This window comes from Dermacentor andersoni, chromosome 11 (genome assembly GCF_023375885.2).
Source record: "Dermacentor andersoni chromosome 11, qqDerAnde1_hic_scaffold, whole genome shotgun sequence".
In the NCBI taxonomy this organism is placed as follows: domain Eukaryota; kingdom Metazoa; phylum Arthropoda; class Arachnida; order Ixodida; family Ixodidae; genus Dermacentor; species Dermacentor andersoni.
Genome location: NC_092824.1, coordinates 16,509,785 through 16,526,445, shown reverse-complemented (window position 1 = coordinate 16,526,445; position 16,661 = coordinate 16,509,785). Strand labels below are relative to the sequence as shown.

At 46.0% G+C, this 16,661-nt stretch overlaps 1 protein-coding gene across 1 annotated transcript; it reads right to left on the bottom strand.

Moving 5' to 3' along the window:
* Positions 1-622: 622 nt before the first annotated feature.
* LOC129384150 (uncharacterized) lies at positions 623-7,033 on the bottom strand. The gene is made up of 7 exons (XM_072285546.1): positions 6,595-7,033; positions 5,178-5,351; positions 4,310-4,496; positions 2,889-3,141; positions 2,545-2,754; positions 2,290-2,438; positions 623-1,757 (listed from the first exon to the last, which is right to left on the bottom strand). Exons 1-7 carry the CDS (start codon positions 6,952-6,954, stop codon positions 1,579-1,581), a joined length of 1,512 nt encoding a protein of 503 aa, XP_072141647.1. The 5' UTR covers positions 6,955-7,033; the 3' UTR covers positions 623-1,578.
* Positions 7,034-16,661: the final 9,628 nt, after the last annotated feature.

Genomic DNA, 16,661 nt, shown 5'->3' with positions numbered 1-16,661 from the left:
TAGGTCCGTGCTCTTACTTTCTGTGAGCTCAGCCAACTCAGCCCGAATCGTTGGACCGTATTGCAGCGATCACTCTCAATCACGCTGGAAGAATTCTTTTCTAATCGGGCTCGATTGCGACCGAAACGCCCGTGTGAGCTGTTCGACTAAGCTCCGTACCTCGCGCGCTGATAAAACATTTTTATTCCTCTGGCGGGCGTAGTATTTGTTAGCTTTTCTAAAGTGTGCGAGAGACCATTTACCGCCTTAGCTACAAGTAAAACATAGTGCACGTTGACTTTCTCAGAGTCCATCTGCGAGTACTGCTAAAGCAAGCATTGTGGACGTTGCGGAAGCATTTAGGTTACATCGCGTTAGCGCGTCGAGTAGCTTCTAAGGCTACTTGGCTGCAAAGTTACAACTCAACACTGCTGCCTAATTCACCATGTGTTTCTGCTTTCCAGGTGCGACTGCGGACGCTGTCAAGTGCTTCCCAACTTAAGCAAGCTTGAGTGCCTGTGTGCAGCGAGATGGGCCCTTTTCTGCTACCCATACAGAAAGCTTTAGAGGTATGTCGAGTTCATTTGCATCCTTTGCCAGATATATTCCTATCATATAATGGGACAGTGAAACTGCTGTCATATTGAGCGATTAATTTTTTAGCTGGGCCAGGACATGTTCTCTGCTTTTTGAATATGTTTACCTGCCACGTCAAATATTTAACAACCATCTGTAATTGGTCTTTATGATATGGTTCCTGATGTACAGTTCTGTTCATAGTTTCTTTAGTGCGTATGTGCATGGAAACACTACGTAATGCGATGTTCCACTTGTGTGTCCATTCCATTTTGCTCATGTTTTATTTCCTGCCTCCCATGTCATCACCAGGGACCCCAGACCTAGTCAAGCTACTGACTGTAGCTTTTTCTCTGAGGTTCTTCCCAAAGCTTGTGTGAATAAAATTTGATGATCACAGTCAGCCATACAATTGCAAGCAGCAGCAGAAGAGCCACTTGCAATGCACTTTAGTTTTTTCTTTTGAATGTTGGCACGCTGAACGTGAAACACTGTTTCCAGTTGAATGCGTACCTACAAGGGTCAGTATTGCATTTATTTGTCAGCCTGTTACACCTCCCACATGATGCACATGTCACCAAGTGTCTTGTCCATGATTTAAGATGTCAAACTTGTCATTATCTGTTAAACCCAGAAACAGCCTTATGGTACTTTTGTGGCCATGCCGCATCAGTTGTAGTGACAACCTATGCCACTTGGCTCCCTCACTCCTACACTTTAGTGTAGCACAAAGCTTTCCCAGCATGATGTGCATGTCAGCAAGTGTCTTCTGCTTGACTTATGATGTTCTTGAGCTAGTCATCAGCCGTTCCAGTCGGTAGAAACCTTATGGTGTCCTTGCACGCACGCAGCATCAGTTGCAGAGACAATCTATGCGACTTGGTTTGTTCTTTCCCACGCTTCAGTACAGCACAAACCATTTCGAGCATGAAGTTTGTGTCTTTGCTTTTCCAATTTACTGGTGTAGCCTTCGAACAATTGGTTTTTGACAACTCCACCAGTTGCTTGTCTGCTCTACATGTATCAAAACTTCAAAAACCGTGCCTTGTGTGCCGCTATGAGCTCAGTTTTGGAGGGCCTAGGTTCGTTCTGTGGCACAAATGCTGGTGCAATTTTTTCTGGTGCCTGGGCTAGTGCTTCTGGAAATGACGGGTGCTCGATGCAAAGCTCGGTCACCTTGTTTTGTAGATCTTGCACATAATCTGAAAGTAGAACAAACCAGGTAACTTCAGTGCTGCATTTTATTTTAATGCTATAGCAAATATCTGGAGAGGTCACCTGATCTGGGAACAAATAAGTAAAAGCAACATTCTATAATTAATGCATCATGTGAAGCTTTGCTCCTTGTCTGTCGCTGAGAGTGTGGTTTGCCAGTCATGTGTCAAAGTAGCAAGAACTTTGGCTTTTCTGCATTGAGCCTAGCTATCAAGATAATGTCTACTTGTGGTACAATGTATTATTGGGAGAAAAAGCTGTCTGTGCATCCCGATCGCAGTTACTTCAAAAAGTGTTGCACGATGCTTGAATATGCAACGAATGCAGTACATGCTGCTATCCTGACTCTATAACCACCCTACGAGAAAAAAAGATTGTTCTGCCACAATCTGCAGTGCTCTGCTCCTTACAACACTAGCTTGTGAATAGCTTGTAAATGCAATGTGAGGTGTAGTTTTGCTGAGCACTTGTAGAGCAGAACTGCTAACTGAAAGACGGACGTGACACAGTTAAACTTGCCAAATGTAGCAGCCATCTTGAGTGGACACACAGTCATCATGCTATGTCTGGCCTTGGATGTCTTGCTGTGCCATTGCTGTGTTCCATCCTTTGTTGTTGCTTGCTCTTTGTTGGCATTTTCATTGAAATGGAGGGCAGCAATCAGTGTTCTGGAAATGCAAGTTTTCCCACAAGGTTTAATTCTCAGCAGTACTTTGCAAAATTTTTTAGGAAGTACTTGTCTGCCTGAAAAATTAATAACGCATGCATGCTTACCGAGCCTTCATTCCCTCATATGTGTATGCGGTAGACTTAGGAGCATAGCCGTTCAGGACACTATGGAAAGATTCCAGGCTGTATGTCTGCGTGTCTGGCGAGAGCTGTCGGATGTCTTTGAGAAGCACTGGGGCCATGACAATGGCTCTGACTTGTTTGTGCGCTGCAGAGTCTAATGTGGGAAAAGATAGGACATATATGTATTGTTCCCTTCATCACAAGTATAGATGGACAATGCGCATTGTGCTAAATTTGATTAATTGTGCAAAAGGTTCTCAATCTCAACTGATCGACGATGTAATTACACTGCACAAAATGCAGTGCCACTTAAACTGGCAGATTACTTGTATTTACCAATTTTGAGCCATGACACTCTGCTGGATGGTCCACGGAGGCAGCGGGGATAGAGGTTGCCATGACCATCATGAATGTCAGCTATGTGGTTTAGGAGGCTTGTCCATGTCGCCACTAGTAAATCTCCATTTCCTCCGCAAGCACATGCGCACCAGTAGAGATGGTTCACAGTGGGTTGTATCCAGCTCAACAGCTCCCTGCATCTGGCCTTCCGTGAAGCAGCTGTCAATTTTCTTCTGATGCCTGGAAAAAATTTGCGCCATAATTTGTTAGTCCATCTCGTGTAAACTACAACTGTAGGTAGATGAAGAAGACTAGCTCGAAGCATTAGTACAGAATGGAATTGGAATACAGTGCACTGAAAGATCTGCGCACTATTTCTGGTAGTGTAGCCTCAAATAAGTGAGTAGCTTTTTCATTTCAAGGTACTAGTTCCTTCATAGCTAAAGGGACTGTCTACCATTTTTCAAGGACCTCCTATTTTGTAATGCAATAGAAAGCTTATCATTTAAAGTGTAAACGTGCAGTGGTTTCGCTGGCAAGTGAGTAGGAATTTTAAAACAATGTATTTCGATTTGCATAGTCTCTTAAAACTCTATGGATGCCCGAAAAATGGGCTAGTGGATGCAATGGTGGTAAAAGTGAGAAACCGGAAGCACATAGTGTTTCTGCGGTATTACTTTGTGTAAAACACTAAAATGACTCTAATAGCTGTCCTCAGCGCATAAGTGGCAAGTTCTTTTGGCCCACCTATAATCGCATGTTTTCTATAGGCACAGTCTGAGTGCCTGCAATTTTCAACAACCTGAAAAAGACGGTGACCCTTGCATCACTCGCACAATGCTACTAGCACTGCTGCATGTCACAATGTCATGGGGGCATAGTTGAAGACCCATTGGTGCACCATTCTTGTCTGCACGATAGTAGTGCCACTTTCAACACGCACTACATTGAAAACAAGAAATCAATCTCTCATGCAAAGAAAAGTTAGCAGAGGCACTTAGAATACAATTTTAGACAATAAAATGATGTATCCAAGCAAAATAACTCTCTCTGCACAGCTTTTTCGTGGCATAATGGTGCTCACATTGGTTGCACTGTTTCACCATCGAGAAACACTTAATTTTTGCACCACTCGCAGAGCCAGATAAGAAATAGAATTCCTAGCTTATAGGATACAAGTTTGCTGTTTCCATCAATGTGACACACAATATTATCATTCCCGCTACAATCCAAAGACCTGATCCTGTAGTAAACAGTCCCTTCAATGCAAATGTTTGAAGTATGATGACGTAAGATGCATTCTTCTTTAATAAACGCTAAGTGCTAGTCAGGAGTTGCTTTGCGGCTATTAACCAACATTAGGTATTTTACTAGCAGTAGTAAATACGTTAGTTCCCTTCATAACTACCTTTTGCAACGTGCCAGACGTCAAATTGGTGTTTGGTGGCCGGGCAATGCAGCCTCATGTATTTCTTTATTGCTGTATGGCGGTCTGTTGTCAGGGACCTTATGGAGATGCCCTGGTCACAGAGAAATTGAAGACCTCTGATGAGGCCCTCTTTCTCCATTTGTGAGCTCGCCTGAATTTGGGCACTCTGGAAGACAAAAATATTGTATGTGCACAGGATACATAATTGCATGAAGTGAAGCTGTGCAAATAAAGCATCTTGCCCCATATTCTTAAAACGCTCCTCAATCCCACAGCCCACCTCGACTACCGTAAGTTGGAACCATCGCACTAGCACAAGAATATCACACAGTCAAATCGCTGTGGCACTATCTTCTTCTAGCACACAAGGCCCATTGTGTCCAGATGAATTCAGGAGTATGTGAGTAAATCGTCAAGAGTGTGGGAATTATGAAAGGTTTCGTTACAGGGAAGGATGGGCCTTCTAAATACAGCGTGTACACGCTCACCTGTGCATTGATAAGCTAAAAAAGGATACTGAGGCACGTATGCGATTGACTCGTGCTTCCTGGAATGCTTGATAAACATTTTGACGTAGTAGTTCTGCGGGAACCCGCAAGGTGGAGAGAAGTAATGAATAAAGGGAAAATCAGACATCCACCCGTTCGTTCTTTTTTTTTTTTCCAACTATGAGGCTTTTCTTTCGAGGAACCCGTATGGGTTTCCTTTGTAGCAATTGCTACGAACGGGTGGATGTCCGATTTTCCCTTTATTCGCTTGATAAACATGTAACAATCATTGCATGATGCTTGAAAAATAGCAATAATCAAATATGTCGAATGATGCTCGGTAGTTTTTTTCTACTTACTTCTTTGACTTGAATTTGCTCAGTGTGTATTATCTTTCCCGTGCCAGGACACAAGAACGAGTATGTTAAGAACTTGGCACTGTGGCCTGGTGAGTCACAGCGCCCGTCCCCGCAGAGCTCCAAGCTGCTGTCACCAGCTGCTGCCAGAAGTCCTTTCTGGTGCTCATCCCAGACCTACGAGAAATTTGGACTCTGTCCTGAGTTTTGATCTACTCCAGGTGCTACGTGTACAGTTATGTGCACACGGTTTATGTCTGATAACAATGAGAATGAAAAAGATAGTTGCAATTACAAAATATTGTGCACTCTTTTAATGAACATTAAGGAGAAACACCACCCACATGTAAGCTCTGCCTAGACACACAGAGCAACATAAAAACTGACATACAGAACATGCTAACACAAGACCTTGGCTAAAAACTGAAAGTAACTTTTGAGAATTGTATTTGTGTTTTGTATTTTATTCAGGATATGGAAAAATGAGGAACAGGCTGCAACATCATTCCGATTCCCACATAATGCGACGGATTTTGAAGACATTCAGCCCTAAACCTCTTGTCGGTGGATGCAAAAGGAACAGATTATGTTAAAAAATGTTGAGTTAGTGTGGCAAAGCTTTGCAGACATTAGCAGCATTAAAATGAATGCAAGTAAATGAAACTTCATTGAAATTATCATAATCGCTACGGAATCTTCGGTACTGCATATGAGCCACAAAATTCAGAAATTCACCTTCCACTTTCTCGACTTCTAAGCAACTTTTTTCTTCAATGCATAAGCCAAGAATTTTACAAAGATGCCATCTACAAATACAGCACAATGCAGCACCTTTCCTTACAGTTCCATTATGGGTTTCCTGAAATTAGATGCTACAATTTCTGCAGCTGCATGCATTTTGTGCTAGTGAAGATGTAAGATGAACTTACAGGCTGCTTAGAATAATGCCAGTGTCTGTTCTTGGAACCATTTCCTTCTCATGCCAGGCATATTTTCTGTATTTATGTCCTTTGTTCGCTTTCTTATGCACAATAAAAATGCCTGAAAAATTTGAAATGCTTGCTTCATTCTGTTATTTGGTTTTAGTAATGATAAAGCTTTAGAAACTACTCTCGGAATGCTAGTCTTATGCGATTGCTTGTGCACTGAGCATGCCTGCCTCAAATTAGCTACACCAAATTTTGAAAATTATGTTGGCATATAGATTTGTTGCACGAAAAGAAAGCAGGTTAGCAGTTTTGTATGCTAATCACGAGCCATAACAGCTTACAAATATTTTGCAGCCCAACATTCTGCCATTGGAGTGAATGGTTAAACAAAGGGCCAATATGACACTACTTCTAGCTGCTCCCGAGATATTGGGCCGTTGTTCAATATGTGGCTAGCTACATATTCAGGAAAGTTGAAACAAAATGCTTACTGCAGTGACAGCTGGAAAAAGATATGCTTTCTGGTAACTGAAGAATGTTTGATCACTGATGACTTGAACACCCATCAACCTCATCATTCTGAGTGTTCCAGCAACACTTGAACCGGAGAAGAGTATTGCAGCCGACAAGTCGACATTGCCTTTGGGCTTCATTCCTACTAGTGGCTGGCTCGCCCACATGTGCTCATGTCCCCTTGGGCATTCAGTCTTAGCAGTGATGCGTGTCCCAGAACAGGATAGGCTCACTGTGCAGGACGTAGAGAAGCAAGTGCGGCACGTGTTCAGGAGTGTCAGCAGGTTGTCACGAGAGACAAGAAAGTAGTCTTTGTGTTGCGTACACCCCTCATCCATATCGCACCTGAAAAAGAAAATATGCCCCTTACTCAGCTTTTATACAGGCACTCTCGTACAAATTCACTCCCTTACTCAGTCAAAAGCTTGCGCTGAAAGTTAGCACGTTTCTCTTTTAGCAGCAATAATTACCCTTTATTGCCTTCATTTGAAGTGAATTAAATGCTGCGCCTGTGCATCAAATAATCGTAAACACAGGATTTAAATTATCTGCAATCTGTGTGCACAAATGGAAGACAGCTACCCCAATCTGCTACACCTTCTTTGTAATTGTGACTTTGTGACTGTTTGACTCAAATCACGGAAGCTTTTTTCACATCTGTCACTGCAATTAGTTACTGCAGGCCAGGGAATGACATAGACATCTGTAGGTCTTGCTTTTGTTACCACCCATCACATGCATACTTGGATCATTTATAACCTATCACACTGTTTTTCAATAAACAAGTAAACATCACTTTACTATAAACACATAAAGTGCACTAATACATACTGCACCTTTGTATCTGAACATTTATACACCAACATGCACAGTAGTATGCAATGTTTACTTACTCATCAAATGTCACCTCTGGGGTGCAAGTTGATTCTTCCGGCTCGTACGTTGTGTCATGCATGTCAGGGTATTGCAGTACTGGGGACACGTCAGGCGAGGGAATGTAGCTGATGTCCTTTGCTGGTGTACGTCTCCGGTGCTTGACTGGTTTCCTGACACAAGTGGTACGTCGTCTCTTGATTGGAGTTGATGTCTTTGACGTAGGTATGTTCTGAACATTCACCTGAAGTGCCTTGCATTTCATTTCCTTCACAGTTGTATTCACCTGAACAGCTGGAGAGCAAAGAAACGCACGCCATGCGAAGGTCTGAATAAAAGAGAACCAGGACAACAGCTTTAGAGAAAATGACACTGTGTTGCGTAGTTCCTGAAAAGTTGGGAAAATGACAGCAATTCTGACTAAATTTGCATAGCACAAAGCACCAGCAAACATGCTGAAGTAGACAAGGTTCTACTAGCCTGTCCAATATTTTTTGGTGGTGCTACCAAACAAAAGAGAAAATTTGCTACTTGTTCCCCCAGACTCCATCACATATAACATTAGTAGTTTTCGTTAAAAGCTAGGTAACAGCTCGGGTGTACTCACCAACGCTCGTGCCCAGTGGTTTAGCCTGCACTCCTTTTGCATTCCCGACGCTGCGGAAACTGCTTGTTTTCGCGGGGATCTGCATAAAATCTGTCTGCGTCTCCGCGTCTTTCGCACCAGAGGGAAGCGTCTGAAATGTGCCGAAAGTGTACTAAGCTGCGCGTTGCGTTTCATCTGCGTACAACTGCAACCACCGTGACAAACCCCGTACACATACATCCGCGTTACTTTCGGTGAAAGTGCCAGCAGTGTTATTTTCAGTCATCGGGTCGGCAATGTTAGCCTGTAAATAAAAGCAGCTGGCTATGAGTAAGGTGAAGGGCGGCGCACACTTGCTGATTTTTAGTAATGAAAGTTAAATAGCATGCGGCGTCAAGAAAAGGCACGACTCACAAAACTTACGTCCTGCAGCAACGGTGCTTGCTCTTCAAGGGGGACAGGCGATATCGACGGAACAACGTTGCAACCCAGTCGCGCTTGGAAAGGCACTTCGATTGACTGTCTTGGTAGAGAATTGTGCTCGCAATCCGCGTTGCTTTCAATGGAGGTTCCAGTGGCGTCATGTTCCGTGATCAAGACATCAACGTTAGCCTATCAATAAAGGCAGCTGGCTATCAGTACCGTAAAGGGCTGCGCACACTTGCTCAGTTTTAGTAGTGAAAGGAAAATAATATGCGCGTCAAAAAGAGGCTCTACTTACCATGAAACTTTCGTCCTGCAGCAACGGTATTTGTTCTTCATGGGATGAAGGCAATATCGACGAAACAGCGTTGCGACGAAGTCGCATCTGAAAAGGCACGTCCATTGACAGCCTCAAAAGTGAATTGTGTTCGTAATCCTCAGGGCGGAAATGCATCGAGCACACATGCAGTCTGATCGGCACCTTTCCTACCCGCTGTAACATGGGAAATGCACTGAGCCAGCGAGAACGTAGAGGTTCGCCCCGCGGGATCGCATGGTAGTGCACGTTGGTGTCGGAGCTTTCGGTATCCTTGTTCAGACGACGCGGACCGTTTGGGCACCCCGCGACATCACATCGACCCGGCATTTCGCTGCTGGGAACTGGGAACTACAGCTGTCAAGAACTTTCGTGACACAGCATGGACAGCACAGCACGCCGCGAAATGGAAACTTTGCCATTCACCAAGCGAAAGTGCGAGCGCGGCCGTGGCGCGGCCGAGCGAAACCAGAACTTGTCGGCACTACTGTGGAGTGAGCGCGACGGCCGTAATATGCAGCAATAAAATAACTATGGCCTATCGCATGTTTCATTTGTTGCCAAAATTTATCTAATTTACTTTTCAAGTGTAACATGTAGCAGTAGTTCAATAATTAAAATAGAGGCTCTGACGTCACTTTATGAGAGGTACCACAACGCACGACAGGTGGCGTCCCTCCAATTTCTCAATTTCTTCGTTTTCTCGCTTATAAATAATCTGTTCTCGCTAAGAATGGTGAACTTGTCATTACAAAAGCCGAATCTTTCACTCTAGCTCAACTTAATATTTCCCTTTAGTGTCCCTTTAACGCGCGTTTGTTCCCTCACCCAATCTGCTCTTTTCTTATCCCTTAATGTTACACCTATCATTCTTCTTTCCATAGCTCGTTGCGTCGTCCTCAATTTAAGTAGAACCCTTTTCGTAAGCCTCCAGGTTTCTGCCCCGTACGTGAGTACTGGTAAGACACAGCTGTTATAAACTTTTCTCTTGAGGGATAATGGCAACCTGCTGTTCATGATCTCAGAATGCCTGCCAAACGCACCCCAGCCCATTCTTATTCTTCTGATTATTTCACTCTCATGATCCGGATCAGCAGTCACTACCTGTCCTAAGTAGATGTATTCCCTTACCACTTCCAGTGCCTCCCTACCTATCGTAAACTGCTGTTCCCTTCCGAGACTGTTAAACATTACTTTAGTTTCTTGCAGATTAATTTTTAGTCCCACCCTTCTGCTCTGCCTCTCCAGGTCAGGGAGCATGCATTGCAGTTCGTCCCCTGAGTTACTGAGCAAGGCAATATCATCAGCGAAGCGCAAGTTACTTAGGTATTCTCCATTTACTCTTATCCCCAATTCTTCCCAATCCAGGTCTCTGAATACCTCCTGTAAACATGCTGTGAATAGCATTGGAGAGATCGTATCTCCCTGCCTGAAGCCTTCTTTATAGGGATTTTGTTGCTTTCTTTATGGAGGACTACAGTGGTTGTGGAGTAGCTATAGATATCTTTCAGTATTTTTACGTACGGCTCGTCTACACCCTGATTCCGCCATGCCTCCATGACTGCTGAGGTTTCGACTGAATCAAACGCTTTCTCCTAATCAATGACAGCTATATATAATGGTTGGTTATATTCCGCACATTTTTCTATCACCTGATTGATAGTGTGAATATGATCTATTGTTGAGTAGCCTTTACGGAATCCTGCCTGGTCCTTTGGTTGACGGAAGTCTAAGGTGTTCCTGATTCTATTTGCGATTACCTTAGTAAATACTTTGTAGGCAACGGACAGTAAGCTGATCGGTCTATAATTTTTCAAGTCTTTGGCGTCCCCTTTCTTATGGATTAGGATTATGTTAGCGTTCTTCCAAGATTCCGGTACGCTCGAGGTCATGAGGCATTGTGTATACAGGGTGGCCCGTTTTTCTAGAACAATCTGCCCACCGTCTTTCAACAAATCTGCTGTTACCTGATCCTCCCCAGCTGCCTTTCCCCTTTGCATAGCTCCCAAGGCTTTCCTTACTTCTTCCGGCGTTACTTGTGGGATTTCGAATTCCTCTAGACTATTCTCTCTTCCATTATCATCGCAAATTTACTCCACTATATCCGAAAGCGACCGCATCCGTCCGACCGTGAAGGGCATCAACACTATTTTCTTCCACGCACTGGCTACACAGAACTCTACCACCGTGCCACATGTCATCCTCGTGTCTCAGCAACTTGAGGAACTGTAATCCATTCGCGTTCACACAGATACGTCTGACGGTCGTCTTCCCGAGGCTACGGACTTGCGCACTTTGATCCGTACCATCATACGTGAGGAATTGCGCGCGCAATGCTCTTCCTGTGCTTCTAGCACCATCACCTTCTCCTTCTGCGACTGGCTTGCACGCAATCATTAAAGAAGAGCTCGCGTTCACTTGCATTGCCATGTGATTTGACTCTACCAACGCTCCTACTGTAATAACACATACCGACATCGCCGCGATGTCTCCCCTTACGGCCACTCCTGGGACCACTCCGTCAGTAAGCACACCCGTGGTTTATGCATAGGCGCGGCCTCGTGCTCAATATTCCAACCCTGCTTGGGGTCCTACCCGTCCTCTTTAATATTACTGCGGCTACCGACGGCTCATTTTCCTGTTCTGCCAATGGCACCATCAGGAATAGAAGCGTGATTATGTTCCTCAGAAACCCTTCCATACCCGTCTACCTATGCCTTACCAGCCGATGACGTAAGCACCTTCTTTGCACCATTAACCTTCTCCCCCATACGCATCCCATACCCGTATACCCACCTACCGCTCATCTCGGCGCTGCTCACATTCCCCCCGCCGCCGCTCAGTGTCCTCACTTCGACCCACCTCGCTAGACTAGAAGGAACGCATACCCACTATCTGACAAGTGCCACTAAAAAGTTTTTGCTGTATTTTTTTCTAAACCTACTATTACTAAGCGACAAATCTCTCTAGCAAGAGCATGTGCGTTTCGAAAAGCTAGTTAGTGTTCGGCGACAAACGCGCCCCTCGCAACTTGACTAGATACCTCTCGTGCCAGGGCACGTGCACTCGGGTTAAATACCGACCGCGAAAATTCGTGAACGGTAACCGTAGAGCCCATTACCTTTCAAATTTAGATGGATCCCACACTCAGTGGGATATTGGCGGAGGCGAAGATGGGGCTTTGGCGTAGATGTTTGTGTTGTTATTATATAGGTGTATACATGTAAATTTGCAAGAACAGAGATGCTATTTTGCGTTAAATAGACGGTACCTTTACGATTAGTACCATGTTGTGCCGTTGATGCTCTATTGCTACGTGAAACCACGCTAGGCGTTACTATGAACATTGCATGTACAACGAAGTTCACAACAGCGACATAGATGGTAGACAGCCTACGCACCAGACAGACCCGTCTTCTTCGTCGTCTATTCCAAGCAGAATGTCTCTCTCGGAATAAGTTGGCTTCGTAAGATTACCCCCGGTGGTAAGGTTGCCGTAAGTGATCTTAGAAGGAGAGCGGTATGATGTCAGTCTGTGACGTGAACTATGCCAGTGGGAGCGATGGTAGGTGGCACAGTCGGCGAGACGGGAACAATCTCGTAGGTGACGACCGCGACCTGGCGGACGATCCGGTAAGGGCCCGTGTATGAATGAATTAATTAATGTTTATTTTGACAGAAAAATACAAAGAATCTCTGTCAAAGATTTTGACAGAAAGGCAGGAATGCCTGACCAAGTGTCAGTCACCTTTCCCGACCCGTTCCCAGTGCACAAAACGCTCAAGCACACAGGGCAAGCATGGTACGCAAAGTGGATGCATAAAAATTTAAAATAGATGAAATACGTAACAGAAATATTGAATGTGATTTGTGTACGAAAGAATGAACAGTCATACCTGAATTGTACCGAAATAACAGCTTCTATAACAAACCAACACGACGGAATGGACACTGCAGTAGAAGTAAGGCACCGACTGTCATAAAGGCGCTTCTGGGTCGCTTGCGACGCCGACATCTTAGTGCGGGTGATCTGCCGCACGTGATCGCCACGAGCGATGGCATCCCGTGCATATTAGATAGGCGGCGCTGCAGCAGCCAGAAGCAAGTGGTAACGTTGGTTCACGGCCAAGGAGCATATAAAACGGTGAATAATCGCCCGTGCCTCGCCGCGACGAATTGTAGGAGAAGGAAGCGTAAGGTAGCGAAAAGACCTAGTCACGGTTGTCAGGGGAAACATACATTGAGAGCATGTTCGTGAGAGTGCGATTTAAGCGCTCGGTGGCGCTATTTATTTGGGGATAGTAGGAAGTGGTCAACTTGTGCTGCGTTGAGGAGGAGCGCAAAAGATATCGATTACAGGGCATAGAAATGCGCGGCCTCGATCTGTGAGCAATTGACGAGTGGCGCAGTGGTGTAGAATAACACTGTGTAGGGAAAAAATCGGCAACGCCAGGGGCAGTGTTGGTGGGGAATGCTCAAGCGATTGCATACCTGTCCGCCTAATCGACCAGCGACCCATGGCGACCCACTTGTGGCCGGATTTTTAATCAGGAAATGGACCGAGAAGCTCTAAACCAACACGGAAGAAAGGTTCGCTCGGGATGGAGTTGGTTGAAGCAGTCAAGCAGGGAGTTCGGCAGGTTGTTTCCGACGTTGGATGTTACCCCAGCAGGCCACGTAACGACGGACAGACAGGGAGAGACCACGCCAAAAGAAGCGGCGCCGGCCATGGTCGTACGTGCGCCATACCCCAAGGTGACCAGCAATTGGTTTGTTGTGTAGCTCACGCAAGACCGTGGAACGGAGGTGTTTAGGTACAACGAGAAGCAGTCCAGGGCCATCTGGCTGAATGTTGCAGCGGTAAAGTGCAGTAAAGGATTCGAGAGGACGAACATGCGCAGTGACGCGTCGTTAGGTGTAGATTCAAGATGATCAATGAGCGATCGCAAAGAAACATCACGACGTTGTTCGTCACAATGTAGAGAAACTTAGACATAGACATGAAGAAGGGCTAGGCTCGATGTACGATACATCTGGCGGGTCAACAGGTTAGTGGGACAAGCAGTGCTCGTCCAGATGGAGGTGGCCAGAGTTGTAGGCAACTGAATAAGAATGCTCCTGAAGGCGCAGCGCCCAACGACCAAGTCTTCCAGTAGGATCCTTCACTGAAGAAAGCCAGCAGAGAGCGTGACCCGTCAGTGACAACAAGGAAAGGTCGGCCACACAAGGATGGAATTTCAAAACCACCCAGACAAGGGCAAGGTATTCCCGCTCTGAAATAGAGTATGTGCGTTCAGATTTCGAAAGGTGACGTCTGGCGCATGCAATAACGCGATCAATGACTCTGGTTTTGGGACGGAACCCCACTTATGCCGAGATTACTAACGTCCGTGCGCACATTTTTCGGAGCAGATCGGGTAAAATGTGCAAGAATAAGTGCAGTGGTTAGAGCGGTGATTAGTTGAGAGATAGCGTCAGCTTGTCGAGGACCCCAAGAAATTGGGTCGTCTTCTTTGAGGTCAGTGGGTCGTGTAGGTAACATAAACATGTCGGCCATTTAAATACTTGAAACAGCGTGTCCGTCATGCCCTCAAAGGCAGCTGGCGCGTTGCACAGACCGAAAGGCACGATCTTGAATTGGTAAAGGCCGTCAGGGGTCCCGAAGATGGTCGTCGCGCGATCCCATTGCGAGTGCCACAAATTTTTTTCACAAAACGGCGAAAGCATGAGCACAGCCCCAAGGAACTACGAACATCATGAACAGATGGTGGGACGGGGAAGTTCCCGACAGCGCGTGCTTTATCTGGATCTGGTCGGACATCGGAAGCATCAACAAGGTGGCCCCGCACAGTGATTTGACGATTAGCGATGTGGCACTTCGAGGACTTTACCTGAAGGCCAGCTCGTCGGAATATTGCTAGAATGACCAAGAGCTGCTCAAAGTGCGTTGTGAAAGTAGGTGAGAAGATTATAATGTCGTCTACGTAACAGAAACACGTCGACCATTTAAATACTTGAAGCAGTGTGTCCGTCATGCCCTCAAAGGTAGCTGGCGCGTTGCACGGACCGAAAGGCACGATCTTGAATTAGTAAAGGACGTCAGTGCTCACGAAGGTGGTCGTCTCATGATCCATGTCGTTTGCATCAATTTGCCAGTAGCTTGAGTGAAGGTCCATAGATGAAAAGAAGGTGGCACCATGGAGGCAGCCGAGGGCGTCTTCAATACGTGGAAGAGGGTACACGTCCTTCTTGGTGATTTTGTTAAGGTGACGGTAATCAATGCAGAAACGCAAGGAGGGCCATCTTTCTTCTTTGCTAAGACGATGGGGGACGGCCAAGAACTAGAACATGGTTCGAATTCCGAAATCGGAGTGCTGATATAATTGCCATCATGAACGGAAAGAATTGTTGACGAACAGATGCACGTGGTGGCTCGAGGCAGCAAGTGAACAAAAGCGGTGGGGCTCAAGCGGCTGACGGGCGTGTCGCAGACATCTGACAGGAGAGGAAGATCGAGGCAGAGTGTATCAGAAGAATCGGTTAAGGCCAAGTGTGCTCAAAGAAAGTCAAAGCCAAGTATGAAGTCATGTGGGCAGCTAGCAAGGACGGCAAAAGTAACAACAGTGAGACGATGGGCAATGCTGACATCCCTATCACTTGAACAGCACCCCTATCGGCAACACGGATTGCCTGCGTCGTATACGGCGTCATAATCTTCTGCAGGCGGCGGCGTAAAGGGGCGCTCATATTACATAGGTGTGCGATAGTATCTATAAGGCCGTTTACCGGAACATTGTCAACTTTTACTTCTAGGAGGTTACGGTGAGTGGGGAGCATCAGTAGAGGATTAGTAGGGGCGATGGCCTTGCGGCTTCACCTCCATGAGCTGCACGATCTAGTCTCCCGGCTGCGAGCGTCCAGAGAGGGTAGGTGAGGAAAACCGACGATGTGGTGAGCGGGATTGGTGGAGTTCAGGCGACGGGGAGCGGGAGAAGCGGCGAATAACAGTGGCGCGAGAGGTAAAAGGCCCGTGGGTAGACGACGAATAGTAAGCAGGGGAAGCAGCGGCTGAACTGCTTGTGGGAGCAGGGTGCATGGAGGTCGAGAAGATCTGACGAGGAGTGTAGGACCAACGGCGACGGTAATAATGAGCAACGTGCCCGGTCTGATGACACAAGAAGCAGATGGGCTGATAGTCGGGCGTTTTCTATTCTGTGGGATCGTTGAAGGAAGAAAGTGAAGGGTAGGATCGTCGAGCAGTACCTGGGGAATAAGGCCGAGGATCAGGACGAGTCAGTGGGTACGCTGATGGAATGCCGAGATTTGCAAACTCCTGCCTGATTACAGCCTGTATGAGGGACACCGATGGTGGAGAGTGACCACTGGCGGGCGTTGTGAATACAGTAGGTTGAAAAGGTACAGGAGAGGCAGCTTCAATCTCGCGTGGAAAAAATGCGCGTGACGTTGTCATAGGTCAAGGGGTGGCCGAACGGCATCAGAAGAGTATAGGCTTGGGCTGGTTGGTCAAACATAATTACACTGGAAGCTTAGCGCGAAAAGGACGATCCACAATGATTATACAGGTCAAATCGCTAACTTTCAACACACCGTTTATTGTGGAGCAGGAGCATATATACGCAACTGGTGCTGTTACGGGAAAGAAGGACAAAAGCTTGACAAAAAAACGGCACATGCCGTCATGCCATGAATTCAAGCTCTGTAGATGATAATGCCACAGACGGCCTGCTGGCGCATAGATCACCTGCCCGTGCAATCTCGGATGCTTCTTTGACTTCCCTTGTAAGGTAATTGCGGTGCCGATACAAAATGACCGTCTTATCTAGCAA